Source organism: Lonchura striata, chromosome 19 (genome assembly GCF_050655825.1).
Source record: "Lonchura striata isolate lonStrDom1 chromosome 19, ASM5065582v1, whole genome shotgun sequence".
Taxonomy (NCBI): Eukaryota; Metazoa; Chordata; class Aves; order Passeriformes; family Estrildidae; genus Lonchura; species Lonchura striata.
In genome coordinates, this window is record NC_140721.1 from 3,720,394 (window position 1) to 3,733,473 (window position 13,080).

General features: G+C 44.0%; 1 protein-coding gene across 5 annotated transcripts in view; it reads right to left on the reverse strand.

The window, feature by feature from the left end:
* Window positions 1-9,829, reverse strand: part of TRPV3 (transient receptor potential cation channel subfamily V member 3) — a 30,059-nt gene extending 20,230 nt beyond the window's left edge. For 2 of the 5 annotated variants that reach the window (XM_085557274.1, XM_021524911.4), the window contains exons 1-3: window positions 6,614-9,781; window positions 2,660-2,782; window positions 101-205 (exon numbers count right to left, since the gene is read on the reverse strand). In XM_085557274.1, coding sequence (XP_085413400.1) covers window positions 101-205; window positions 2,660-2,778 — 224 coding nt within the window. In that variant the 5' untranslated portion in view covers window positions 2,779-2,782; window positions 6,614-9,781. Of the gene's footprint in view, window positions 1-100; window positions 206-2,659; window positions 2,820-6,613 lie in introns of all 5 variants that reach the window. The other 3 variants (XM_085557271.1, XM_085557270.1, XM_085557272.1) reach the window with 3 other exon arrangements.
* Window positions 9,830-13,080: the final 3,251 nt, after the last annotated feature.

Consider the following 13,080-nt stretch of genomic DNA (forward strand, 5'->3'; position numbering starts at 1 on the left):
AAATCCTGGCACTGAGGCCCAAGGAGAATCAAGGGGAAGCTGCTGGCAAGAAAATAGCTATATTTGCAGCAGGACCATTGCTTGTGCATCTGGAACTTACCAGGGGCGAATATTGGAATCCATGGGTTTGGAAAACACAGGGGGAGAGGTGTTATTGGGACTGGCATTGCTTTCAAAACCATCAATCTCCAGGAAAAAGTGGGAACTGTTGAAGACAGTGCATTAAAAAAAAAATATCAGTGCTAAAGGCAAGCCCAACCATAAACCAAAAAAAGAACTACCAAGGGTAAGCTTGATCATTTATCTCTCCTGGCATTAAACCTGAGCTGGAGCTGAGGCTTATCTGCTTTCCCTGAGGGGATCCCAGCCTGTGCCCAGCTTTTCCAGGCTGGCAGATGGGCAAAATTCCCAAGGTATTTTTGGAACACATGGCATCAGATCCCGACTTGTGTGAGCAGAAATCTCTAAACCAGCCTTGCACCCAGCTCCTGTCACTGCCCAGCCACACAAAAATGATTTTTTAAAATCCCAGTCCCTGTTCTTCCAGCCAGGAGCCATCAGGATGGATAATTTCAAACCCATTACAGTGATAGTGATTAAATCAGAAAGTTTGAAAGGTCACACATTCAGTGACATCAGGGCTGAATGTGTCCCCTTGCCTGCATGACACTTAGTTTTTTTTCCCGATAAATAATCATATAAATATTGATAGTGAAAAGAAATAAAATTTGGAACAATACGGACAAAGTGATATGAAAAGAAAGATTTCACCTTTTAAAAGCCTGCAGAGTTGAGAGGCAAAAATCAATGGCTTGGTTTTACTGGATCTCAGTAAAACATTGCTACAGCTCCCACAGACTGAGGAGTTTTAGAAGTGGATGCAGCAATTCCCACAGGGGCTGTTGTTCAGAAACTGCCTTACATGTCTAAAATGTTGCAGTAGTCACCTGGAAAACCTTCCCAATTCACCTAATATTTATGGGTTTGTCCATAGGGCATTCCTTATCTAACTGCACTTCCAACAAGATTTTTTGGGGAAGATGTAGTTGTCATATTGATGGCAAAACAGAAAAAAAAAAGGTATTATTTAAAATGGTATTATTAGGACACCACTGATATTTGCTAAAAATACCATCTCTGCTGATATTTGCTAAAAATAGCAGTATCTAGTTCACCTCCTTTTCCAATGGCTCAATGATCCAGCTGTTAATTCTGGCATCCAACAGCTGTGCAGCAGCTGGGAAGGGAACCCTGCTTTGGGGGCTGACAGACCTCACCCCTCCTGGCTTGGGGGTTACCTGGGCATGTCATAGGAGGGCAAAACCACCCCCAAAGCCACCGTGCAAAGCAGGGTGCCATCAAATAGCCGGGTGCTGACGTGGCCAGGTGCTCTGCCCACAGGCATCAGCAGGCTCTGACAGCCTCCTCCCCCCCCACCCCTCGCATTTCCTGTGCTTAATTATAACTTGGAACCCCCAAATTCCAGGGGCTTCCAGCTGGGAATGCCACTGGCTTTCAAGAAAGTGAATACTGAGAGTGAGAAATGCCATCCTGGGAGTGCAGCAGCTCTGCTGGTGCAGGGGAGGGAGAGTTCTGAAGGAACAGCATGAAGCAGCACTGGAACATGTAATTAATAGAATTCTCTACATTAAAATCCACGTGATGTGGGTGCTGTGTGTTGCAGGAATGCTGCCAGCCACACCCTGAGCTCTGGCTTGAGAGGTGGGATAAACCCCAGGGTTCCTGTTCCTGAGGCCACAAGGAGTGTGAGATTGGGGTTCAGTAATTGAGGGTTTGGCTTTGGCAATGCTCCTATAACTCCATAAACTGCCAGGGAATTGCCCTTTTTTGAAGTGCTGGGTGTATCATGAGCTGTTCAGACACTTTGTCTCCCCCCATATGCCACCAAAGAGCTTCTCTTCTTGAATTGAATGACAAAAAGACAAATTGGACCACCCAGGCAGTGGATCTCAAATAACTAATGGCACCGTTCCTGTGAAAAGTGATTCCTCTGATTATTGGGAATTATAAATGTCAGAACAGCCACAATTGGCCAGGCCTTCAGAGTTTCAGAAATTGCCATAATAACCAGTAATTTTTCAGAATGAAAAGTTTATTAATGAAAATTCATCCTCACTCTACAGTGACTTAGTTGACTTCATAGTATCAGGCAGGAATTACATCTCATATTTCCCCATTCATATTAAATACAAACCCTTTATTAATTCTCAAACCCTCAATCCCTTTATTAATTCTCTAATATCAATTATGAATGAAAGTGAATATTTTATAAAGCAGCAAAAAAGTCTCATTAACTGGACTAATGAAAAAGAGAGTGAATTTAGGTTTCTGTTTGTGATAGGACTTTTCACACCCCCTGCTCTCCCTGCCCTCAGCCTCCATAGGCTCACATGGAAATGTGACAGATTAAGTTTGAAATGCTTCCTTTTTTCAGGCCAAGATCTCTCATATAAAACCTGGTGTGTTCTTCCATGTGATCTCTTAAAAAGATCACTTTATACCAAACATTATCCATCATTAGATCGAATTCTTGTGAGGTCACAGAGAACAAAGATGTTGGTGGTATTTCAGTGCAAAGATCTCCCAAAGGAGATAAAGCAGGGAGTTTTTGTGGTTTAAAGCTTAGCTGGAGTCCTACCTTTTCTTGGTGGGAGTGCCTTCAGTCACCTTTTTCTCTTGCTGGTTTGCAGGGGGATTTCCAGGCAGGTTTGTTTTCTTGCCCATTAGTGGAACAATTTCGTTGTTATCTTTAATCATGTTTCTGCAGTAGAGGAACAGCAGTTACTTGGCTCCTGTTCCTTTGAAGGAAATGTGGTGACCAAATTACCATTTACAGTCTCTTCACGTGTAAATACACAAATATCGATTCTTTTTTCCCCAAAATTTCTAATTTTTCAGACACTAAGCACACACCTCCACCATTTCATGTGTCAAATCTGGAGGGCTCCACACATGACTCATTAAACTGCAGTCTATGACAAGTGCCATTAAAAGTGGCACCAGGAGAACCATAAATTCAAGCCTGTGCCTAAATTAGACTGAAGGGATCCTGTCAGTCCCAGTGACAGTGTGTGTTATTTAGAGAAAAAGAAAGATGACTTTTATAAGTAGCCCCCAAGTTAGGCATCTTTTCAGTTAATCTGTGCAGTCTGCTCTTGATAAAGATAATTTCAGAAAAGTGATAAATCCCAGGAAGATGTGTGCAACAGCAAACAGATAAAGGAAGGTTCCAGATGTGAAAAGAACAAAGAAAAATCCCTGAAAGTTTTCACTGCATTGGAACAGCAGAAGCAGCAGACTGAAAACGATGCCCAAGGTGAGCTTAGCTAAATTATCACATGGATAACATCCAGGATTTGTGTCCTGGTGATTTCCCAACATTTCCTCAGGAAAAAGAAAAACAACCCCATGATTCTGCTGGAGGGAAATGACCACCAGTACCTGACACAAAAGGATCTTGATGCAGTTACCTGCTTGGGAACAGCCACAGCATGAATTCTGCAAGGAATAATGAACTATCTCCCTGTTTCTCAATCTAATACTCAAGGGCATCATTTTAAATGGCCCAGGATAATTTGAAAGCAAGAAGGTGAATTCAGGATACATTAAAATTCACTGAAGGTACACTCAGGAAGATTTATGAGGTCAGGGATCCATTCCCAAGGAAATCAGGGGAGTGGCCTCCAAACCCAAGGACAAATGGTAAAAATAATTTGCCTGCAAAGTTTGAACAAAATCAACCACACATTTTTTTCCCCTCCTACTCCACTTTCCTTAATGTGACAAATGTACACACACAATTTTTCTGCTCCTGTCACAGCACTGTCAGTGTGCCTTAGCACCAGGATCCCTTCATTCTGGGAGTATCAAGATACAGAAAGCAGATTGTTCAGAGTGTTTGAGAAGACATGACACCTGGTATGAGAGAGGAGCCAGGAATATCAAATACACTGGTATTGGAGTGAAAGTCTATTAATGCATAAACAACAAATGTTTAATTATGGCAATTTTCAATCCCAAGTACAGAGAGCTGAGAATTTACAGGGTCCAAACAATCCTAAGTGCAGCTGTAATCTCTTGGCACTCTGTGGAATAGGAACTTGAAACATTGGAAGAGACTCCTTACCTTGCAAAGGCTGGCTGAAGAAACAGGCATGGAAAGAAATTTTTATCATGTTTTTTACCATTGGCAGGTGTGCTCACACTAGGAAACATTCCTAGTTTGGATAAATTTCCTAAGAATTCATGTCACAGCTTTCAGAGAAATAATTTATAAAGGGAAAAATATTTTTACTTGCATACAAAGTACACCACAGCTTCTAGTAAATGCAGTGAAGAGCTGAATTTGGAGATTATACAGGAGAGGTGGGAGAAGGGGGTTTGTCTGTGCCACTGGAAATGCCATTCACAAAGTCCCCAGACACATGTTGTGTCACTGAACACACTGATAAACTTTTAGTCTAAACACAGCACAAATAAATGACTGTTGTCCTGCTTAGTTCATAAATAATTCTGCTATGTACTTCTTACCAAGTACTTAAAGAATACAAAGCAGTGTGTGGGCAAAGACACCCCATCCTGAGGAAGAGGCAAATGGGATACTTGACATAAATCAAATAAAAGGGGACCATGGCGGGGATGGACATTAAACAGCTTCACAAAATAAAGGCTTTAAAGGAAGAGAATAGTTGGAAAGTCCAAAAGTCAACAAAAGGAGTTGCCAAGTTGAGAAGGGCTCAGCTGGGTGGGGTGTGAAGTCAGAGGGGTGAGAGAGCAGAATGAAGAGCTGGAGGAATAAAGATGGAGTTAAATTCCTAAATTCCTCTTGTTTGTGAGTGATGCTGGAGCTGCTCAGAGATGGCAACACCTCCCTGCAAGGGCTGCAGCTCCAAGCCCCATTTTGCAGTCAGTTTTCAGCACAGAGATTTTAGGAGTGGCTCGAGAACAGGCTGCGCCTCTGAGGAGAGGTGGGGAATAACCAAAATAGCCCTGGAGTTGTGTTGGATGATGAAGGACTGCTGAACAACCAGTGATGTAAGGAAGCAGTTTGGCAAGGAAAAAGAGGACAGATTTCCTTAAGTACAGAGGGACTCCACTTTCAAAAGCACAGAGATGTGACTGTATCCCAGCCAAAAAGTCTATTTAAAATGAGATTTTAATCAGCCTGCCCAAGTAAATAACTGTAGGCACCATAGCAGAAGTACCTTGCTACAGTGCTGAGGCAGCGTCTGCCTCATTTTTAATCACAATTAACTGTGTGCTGAGATGAAAATTAAGCTGGGCTCTCAGCAGCTTCCAGTGCACTATCATTTCCTGTGATCTATGACAGAAAGAGGAAAATAGTGCAGCAGCCTGAAAAGTGTCAGATCTAAGCAGTGTAGCTTCCCTAACCTGATACAAAATGTTGTCTTTGGTTGTAACAATTTTCTACTCCCATTATCTCCCTAATTGTCATTTACAGGCCACCAGAGAAGTGGCTTATTTGAAGTGGCCAGCAAGACAAAAACCCTGCATTGATTTATAGTATCAAGAATTACTTTGAAAGGTATCTGAGGATTTGGTATCTGACCTCCAGTGTGCTGGGGGGTAAGAAAAGGGAATTTATCTGTGATGGTGAATGGCATTCTGCTATTGCTACACATTATCACAGACTCACCTTCTGCTTATCTTAGAACAGGAAAAATCACACATATTTGTATATCTCAGTAACAGTTTCTACAACATGGCTAAAGAGAGAATCCTATAAATCAGAAGAAAGACTCAGCTGTGATGTTGTGGCACAAAGGTCTCCCCTTCCCTGGGGGCAAGGAGGGGAAGTGACTCCCAAGAGCCTCAGAACAGACCATGGCCCTTCCCAGCACCCACCACCTAATTCCTACTGGCCATAAAAATTAAATCCCCTCTTCGAGGGGAAAGCTGATAAAACTTCATTTTGACTTTTCATAAATAATCATAAATATGATTATTTATGAGTCATATCAACAGAAAGTTACACTTGGTAGGAAGAGCTGCATCTTCCTGTAAGGTTTTTAAACTTTTGAGGGGCATTCATTGGCTTCAGGTGCTACCAAGAATGCTCTTCTTGGTAAGAAATTTTCACCTTCCTATGAAGGTTCTTCCTAATAGAAATTTTTAATAAACTCTGAAAAGCAATATTTTTTTCCCTGAAGAAAAGTGATTTGAAATTATTTACCCGCCTATTTCTGAATTAAATAAAGAGTTTTTCTGAGTTGAAATAACTTATTCTATACCTTATAGTTGACTTTCAGTGGTCACTACAGTAGCTGAAATTTTTGGTGGAAGATGATGAAGGTATTAAAGTTCTGATATTATGTTTTGGATCCCCTTGGCACAGGAATTAGGAAGTGCAACAGTGTCCAGGCTGACAAACACAAATTAAACCAGGCCTGTCCTTCTTCACTCCTGAATACCCAAGGAAATAGCACAGCTCAGGAGAGCCATTCACAGACTAGAAAAACAGAAACAAGCACAACAGAAACACATTTTCTCTGTGAAGGATGGCTTCCACCTCTGTCTCTGGCAGATTTCCCTCTCTCCAAAGCATCACCCCAAACACCCCTGGAGCACTCACCCCGCTCACAGCACCTCCATGTCGGCGTGGACGGATCTGGGCGGCGAAAACCAAAGCAAAGCCCCGCTGACAACATCCAAAACTCATCTGCCAAAGGAACAAAACCACACTCAGGCTCCAGACTATCCCAAAAACACAAAAGTACCCTGCTCCAGGCATCTGGTGTGCTCAGCTGGGGAGCAGAGCCAGGGGAGCGCCGAGGAACCGCGGCCGCACGGAGTTTGCTCCATCTGAAATTAGGGAGCAGGGAGAAACTGGCCAGGCAACAACTCTTGACTTCAGAGCTGCTAAAGTGGGATGACACACAGGCAGTAATTACACACTGGAGTGTTACCAAAGCTGAGTTGCTCACAGGTGACTTCACGGCAGCAGTGGAGTATCTCAGGTGATTGCTGCTCTGCAGTTTACACGCTCTTTGCAAATGGAAATGGTCATGCAGCTGCATTTGGGTTGTAAATGACACCTTTATGTCATGCTCAGTTTGTTACATAGCAAGGACCGACTCAGAATGCAGAAAGCAAAAACAAGGAAGTGATCCTAAGTGCTCCAGCAAGCAGAAATTTTTGCTGTTACTTCAAAAATTCACAAACTACATTAAAAAATCTTATAATTGCACAGTGCTGTCAGGGAAAACATGGGGGGTATGTTTACATTTTTCTCTACCTGTAAAAGTTTTTAATGAATATGTCCCCACAGGGGCTGTGGGAACATAACCAGTTGGGCTTCACATCCCTGTGACAGGCAATGACTTTTCTCAGCTTTTCTATTTTGGAGCTGTTGAGCAATGGTGAATGCAGAATTCTGGTCTGGCACATACCAAAAGAGTGACCATAAGTTCCTCTGCTCTTTTTATAGAGTCTTTGCATTATCACCAGAAATAGGATGTGAAAAACTCCTATGTCTTTGTAGTCAGACCTGCAAGGTGTATTTACAGCTGCTGGTCTTGAGTTAATTATTAGATAGGCAGCAAAACAGGAATCTTTTTTCAGCTGTAGACAAGGGCAAAAAAAAGTCAAGTTTGGGTGGTGTTTTTTGGTAGGACATAGGGCAAATTTTGGAAGTAAAAACAAAATATCTTTGGCTACTACAACACAGACATTTTTAATCCAAAGACAATGGCATTAAAATACATCTACAAACTTAAGGTAAGCTCCTCCTGTTCATAAATTATTTTTAAAAACAGGTCTGCTGGGTGTTACATTTGCCTCAGACCTTGTGTGAAATGCCAGGAGCACTGCACAGCTCCTGCTAATGAATCAGCTCCCAGCAGCTGTGTGGGGAAAGGGGCTCTGCCTGGGCTGGTTGTGTTTGGCACTGGGGATCCCTTTGGTTGGAGGTGCTGAGCACACAACCAACTCTGCCTGACAAATTCCTGCTCTGTTCCAAACCCCGTGCCAGGAGATGTTGTTCACATCTTGCCAAATGCCTGAGCAGAGCTCTGACAACCCAGAGGCAGCTGCTTTGATGGTCTTTTAGTGTAAGAACCTGGAATAAAGATTGGGTCCTGCCATTCCCTCCTGCCTGGGACAGCACCAGCTTGGTTCTCAACACAAACTGCAAGGAACTGTTTAATTGAAGTCACTCTGAGGATGGAAATGGGAAAAGGCATATGAAATCTGGGTGAAGGTGCATTTGAGGACTCTTGCTTTACCTCTGATCAACCACAGTAACAGAAATCCTTTTGCTAAGGAGGGAAAATGAATTTGGCAGCAAGCAGGACTTTGAATTTGGAAAGCAGCTATATCTGAAAGCAGCCAGATCTGTGGGGTTTAGCAGAACACGGCACCTAGCAGCAAGGTCTATTTATAATGTTGTGGCAGTTATCCAGAGAGGAAAAACCAGGACAAGCAGCAGCAAGAGAGGCAGAGCCCTGCTGCCCACAGAGAGATGCAGGGACTGCAGGAGCTGAGAGCAGCTCACAGCAGCTCCACTCCACCCTGCCTGCTCTGTGAGCTGCTCCTTGCCCTGCCAGGGCAGCCTTGACCCCCTGAACCCCAGTGTGGCCTTTCCTCTCACATCTGGGGAGCAGGAGCCCTGCCTGCTTCTGGCTGATGTCCCTGAAAACAGAATTTTGGGGTGCTGTGAGCCTGAGCTGGGCTGCTTGTGAGGACAGACTTGAGGGGCAGGAAGTGAGAGGCAGAGCTACAGCCAGTCACATCTGTGCAAACATTTTCTTCCAGTTTTAATCATCAACCTGCTCAGCCTTTTTGTCCCCTGCTCCACCCCGCTGTTTCTGACAAGGGCAGCAATTTCAGGAGCCATGGAGGGTTTTCCAAGAGGCTCTGTCCATGACCATTTTATAGAGTTTTACAGCAGTCACCAGCTGCTGCTCCAGCTACTGAAGAGATGCCATAAGGGTTGAGAACATTAATAACATGCATTTCCTATTAAAAATTACTTGAAAATTTCAGCTTTGGACAGTCTGTACAGCACAAATAAGCAGCAGAAGCCCTATGTGGCATTATTTTCTTTTTCCTACCAAGTGTTAGACTCAGTAGAAACCAAAGTGAACAAGATGAAGGAAACCCCAGATGGGGAAGAATGAGCACTTGGAGATTTTCCATCTGACATCAGCAAGTCAGAGCAGCGTTTGCTCTTCTGCTGATACAGGACACTGTCCCAGGCAAACTCACATTAGAAGCTATTCAGATTTTATATTTAATTCTCTGATTTTTAGTACCCCAGCAGATTCACTTATGGGAAAAGTCACTATCTAAATACATTTTTGACCTTGAGTAACATCAAGAATAATTGTAATTTACTTATTGTCATCATTCCATCCCCCGAGCTCCTTAAAAATAATCCAAAATATGAGAATTAAAAGCATACCAGTAGCATGCCACTTCCCCTGAGCATAGTGTTTAACTGGTTCACAGGAGTCTCCCATGATTTTTCACTGTGCTCTCCTCACCCCTCCCCTCAGAGTTAAACTTGTCCTGGGATCACCTCTGTGCGCTGCTCTACTAAGAGCTTTTCACACCTCTCCAAACAACTGATAAGCGCTTGCAAATATTTATACATTAGGCTCGTAAATTGCAAGATAAGAGGCTGCTTTATGCAGCTGAGCAACAGGAACATGAATTAGCCTGCAAGTGTGTGACTGTCACCTACCAGGAGACAGCCTTGTGGGAAGTCATTCCAGGAAAATACTGGGATATATCACTTACCAGTTGGTGCAGTCTGGGCTGCAGGGACAAGTCGGCCTCTTTAGCAATTCTATGATGCATTTTTGCACTGGAGAGCTGATTCCTAAAGATCCCTGCCAGAGAACAGTCTCATGCATGAGGGGATGAGAAGGGTTGCTGGAACCTCCATCACAAATATATTCCCTGCAACTGTGGCACTGTGCAGTTTATTCTTTCTGCTTGGGCAAAAGAATTGTTATCCTAATTATTTTCTGTTCTTCCAAGCTACACATCCTGGACCTGATTCCAGCAGCTGCCCTGAGAGTCCTGCTCAGCACAGGAAGGAACTCCAGTCATGGCCCTCCTCAGTCTGTCCCTGCTGTTTTCTTCCTTTCTGCAGCAGGGAAAAACATTTTTATTCTGCATTTGAGCCGTGCCCTGATGCATCATAGCCAGGGCTCATATAAAGAGAGCAGAAGAGCAAAGAAAAGCCTGACCCTATATCTCAGCTTCTACCCACTCCCTCCAGCCAAAAACCCAAAGCTGCCTCCCTTCCCCCCTTATTATACCCTCTCCCCAGCTGACAGACTGCTCACTTCCACCTGCATCTCCCTAATTCCCACATCTGTGGCCAATTCCCTATGCAGGCATGGGCTCAGTAATTATTAAGTTGAAATAAGTGCAGTAAAAACCCACTTTATGTTAGTGGCATCAATATTTGACTTCAGGCCACAGTTATCCCTCTTGGCAAAGTGTCAGGGCTACCTAAGCATGAGATCATGATAAGCAGTGGCAAGAATGGATTTGTTACTTTTTTTCCAGTGTGTTTTCCTGCATTTGTGCTGTTCTCAGTGTCTCCTGGCATTCCTGAGCCAAAACCTAACAGCCCAAACTTTGCCAGCCCTCTGTGTACAGATGTGCATGTCCAGATGTGCAGGGCGGTGGCTCTTGTCCCTATCCTGTGAGCATGTCCTGCTGCTGATATTGTGTGTCACAGGCTGGGCACACAGTGGGGAGGCTCACCAGGCCATAAGACCTTTGGAAGAAAAAATAAAACCAGTTTTAAAAGCAGCAGAGAGGCATCTTTTCCTGCAATTGCCTCTTGGCTGAGGGAGCCAAGCCTCCTGTGTGACACATCCCAGCTCAGAGAGGTCTCCCAAAGCACAGACCTCTCTTGGCTGCTGAGCCTCACACTCCCAACTAGGTCAGGGTTGTTCTGCAGCTGTTTCAGGCTGAGTTTGAGACTCTTCAGTTGTGGTGCAGAGTTTCTGGTAATGCTGAGCAGCGCTGGGGAATGAGGCAACATGAAAATGCCTCAAGGAATGCACAGTGAGGAAAGCGTGGCCCCACCTAAATGCTGCATTTTTTTTGGCTCAAGCTTGTGCTGCCACTGCTTGACTCAAATAGTTTTTGGAGGGTGAGCACCAAACCTGGGGAGGAACTTTCATGTTCTAAGAAATTCAGGTTGAACTAATGGTTCAGTCATTTGATTTTTAAAAACATCAAACCTCCCTTCCTAAAATTGGGATATTTGAATCTGTCTTATCCATCTAAATCTGGGGGATTGTTTATTTCCATTCCTTCTCCAAAAATCTCTTTAGACTTGTAAGACACAGGAGGGAAACAAAAATTCACCCACTATCAGGCCTTAAACTGAGAGACAAAATTTGTATCAGCTGCAGCAGCATATGAAACTCTCAGGAGCTATAACAAACTGAAGTCCCTGCAGGCCCCTTCCACTTTTTGTCAAGTTCTTTCTGGCAAATAAATGAAGAATTGAAGGTGATCATCTACCAGCTGAAATAAGCCCTCAGATGCTTTGGGTCCCCAAAACAAGAGCTCTAAATCCTGCAGGTTCCTTGTTGCTGCAGTCAGGAGGGCACTGGATAAATCTGGTGTTTGTAATTTCCAGGGATTCCAAAGGGAATTCTTTGGGTAGACACGTATCATATGTGCCCCAGCATCTTTTCAGGATATGTTTTCCGTGCCTCAGTTTCGACCCATTATTCTAATTAAAACCTCTTTCCGTATGCAAATCATCTCCTCCCTCAGTTTTAGGTTATTCTGTGCATATTTCAAAACCAGCTGTTTCTATCTGTCCCTGCAATCATCCTCTAGAGAAAACTTCACCTATTTCCAGCCCTAAACTCCTGTGATGAGGGATGTTGTGTTCCTCTTTGCCCCTAAAGCTGTCTAGGCTTTCCTTCTCTAACAGGAGTTGAGACTCCCTTTTCCCTGGCTGGTTCATCACCCACATTCTCCTCTGGAAAAAGAGGAACTGCCTGGCTTAAACCTCCTCTGTCAGCTTGGAAAGAAGTGACTTGGACTTGGTGACATGGTTGGAAACTGCTCTTTCTGGCCCAGTGAGTCAGACACTTCCTCCAGTTCCTGGAACTGGGAGCTGCTCCCACTGCTTGACATGGCAATTCCACCTTTCATACCAACATCCAGGTGACTAAAATGTTGATTTTAGAGGCTGATTATAGCAATGACTGCAGAACACAGCTCTGGGTGGTGATGGAGCCTGAAAAACCTCGATGATCCTGTGAGTGTTGGCGTCTCCTCGTGCCCACTCATGCCCTGCCCACAGGAACTGGGAATGTTACAAATGGAGATGGAGCCACAGCACCACCAGCACCAAAGGAGGGGAGAAGCCCAGTGAGCTCAGCTGTTTGATTTCTCCTCCTTCCCAGAGAAATAAGTGTTCCCTACCATGTTTTGAAGATTAATATCTGCTGTAGGAGAAACTGGATCTAGATTTCCTCTGTGGAAGCTATTTCAGAGTGAGAAGGAATCCCAGCCTGCATGGTGTGGCTAATGGGAAGCACTTCAGAGCCCTAGAACCACATCAAGAAGACCCAGGGTGTCTGTGCTGATTCTGGCAGCATCAATTAAATCCTCTTCCTCCTCAGGCCAGGTAAATCCATGCCTGTGCCCAATGGAGCAGACATGGAGACTTGTAAGAAGTATCTTTCACTGCAACAGGGTTTTCTCTGAGGCCTGAAAGCTGCTCTCAAATACTCAAGACACTGCCTGATCCCCAGCTTGCCTGGGATTTTTAATGATTTTTTTTTTTGAGTTTGGAAGATTTACCACAACATTTTGAACAAAAACACCATAAAATTCCTATTACTGTGGTTCTGAAAACTTGAAGCCTCAGAAGCTGAGAGCAGTGGCTTTATCCCTTAAAGCTGGAGTTGGCAGGATCCTGTGTTTTGTAGCACAGCAGCACCTGCTGAGCAAACCCTGTGAGGTTTTAAGTTGAGGGCTCCAGCAAAGATCCTTGAGTGAGTCTGATATCCAGGCCACAGAAGAGTGACAGAATGAGCTGATGTTTGGCAA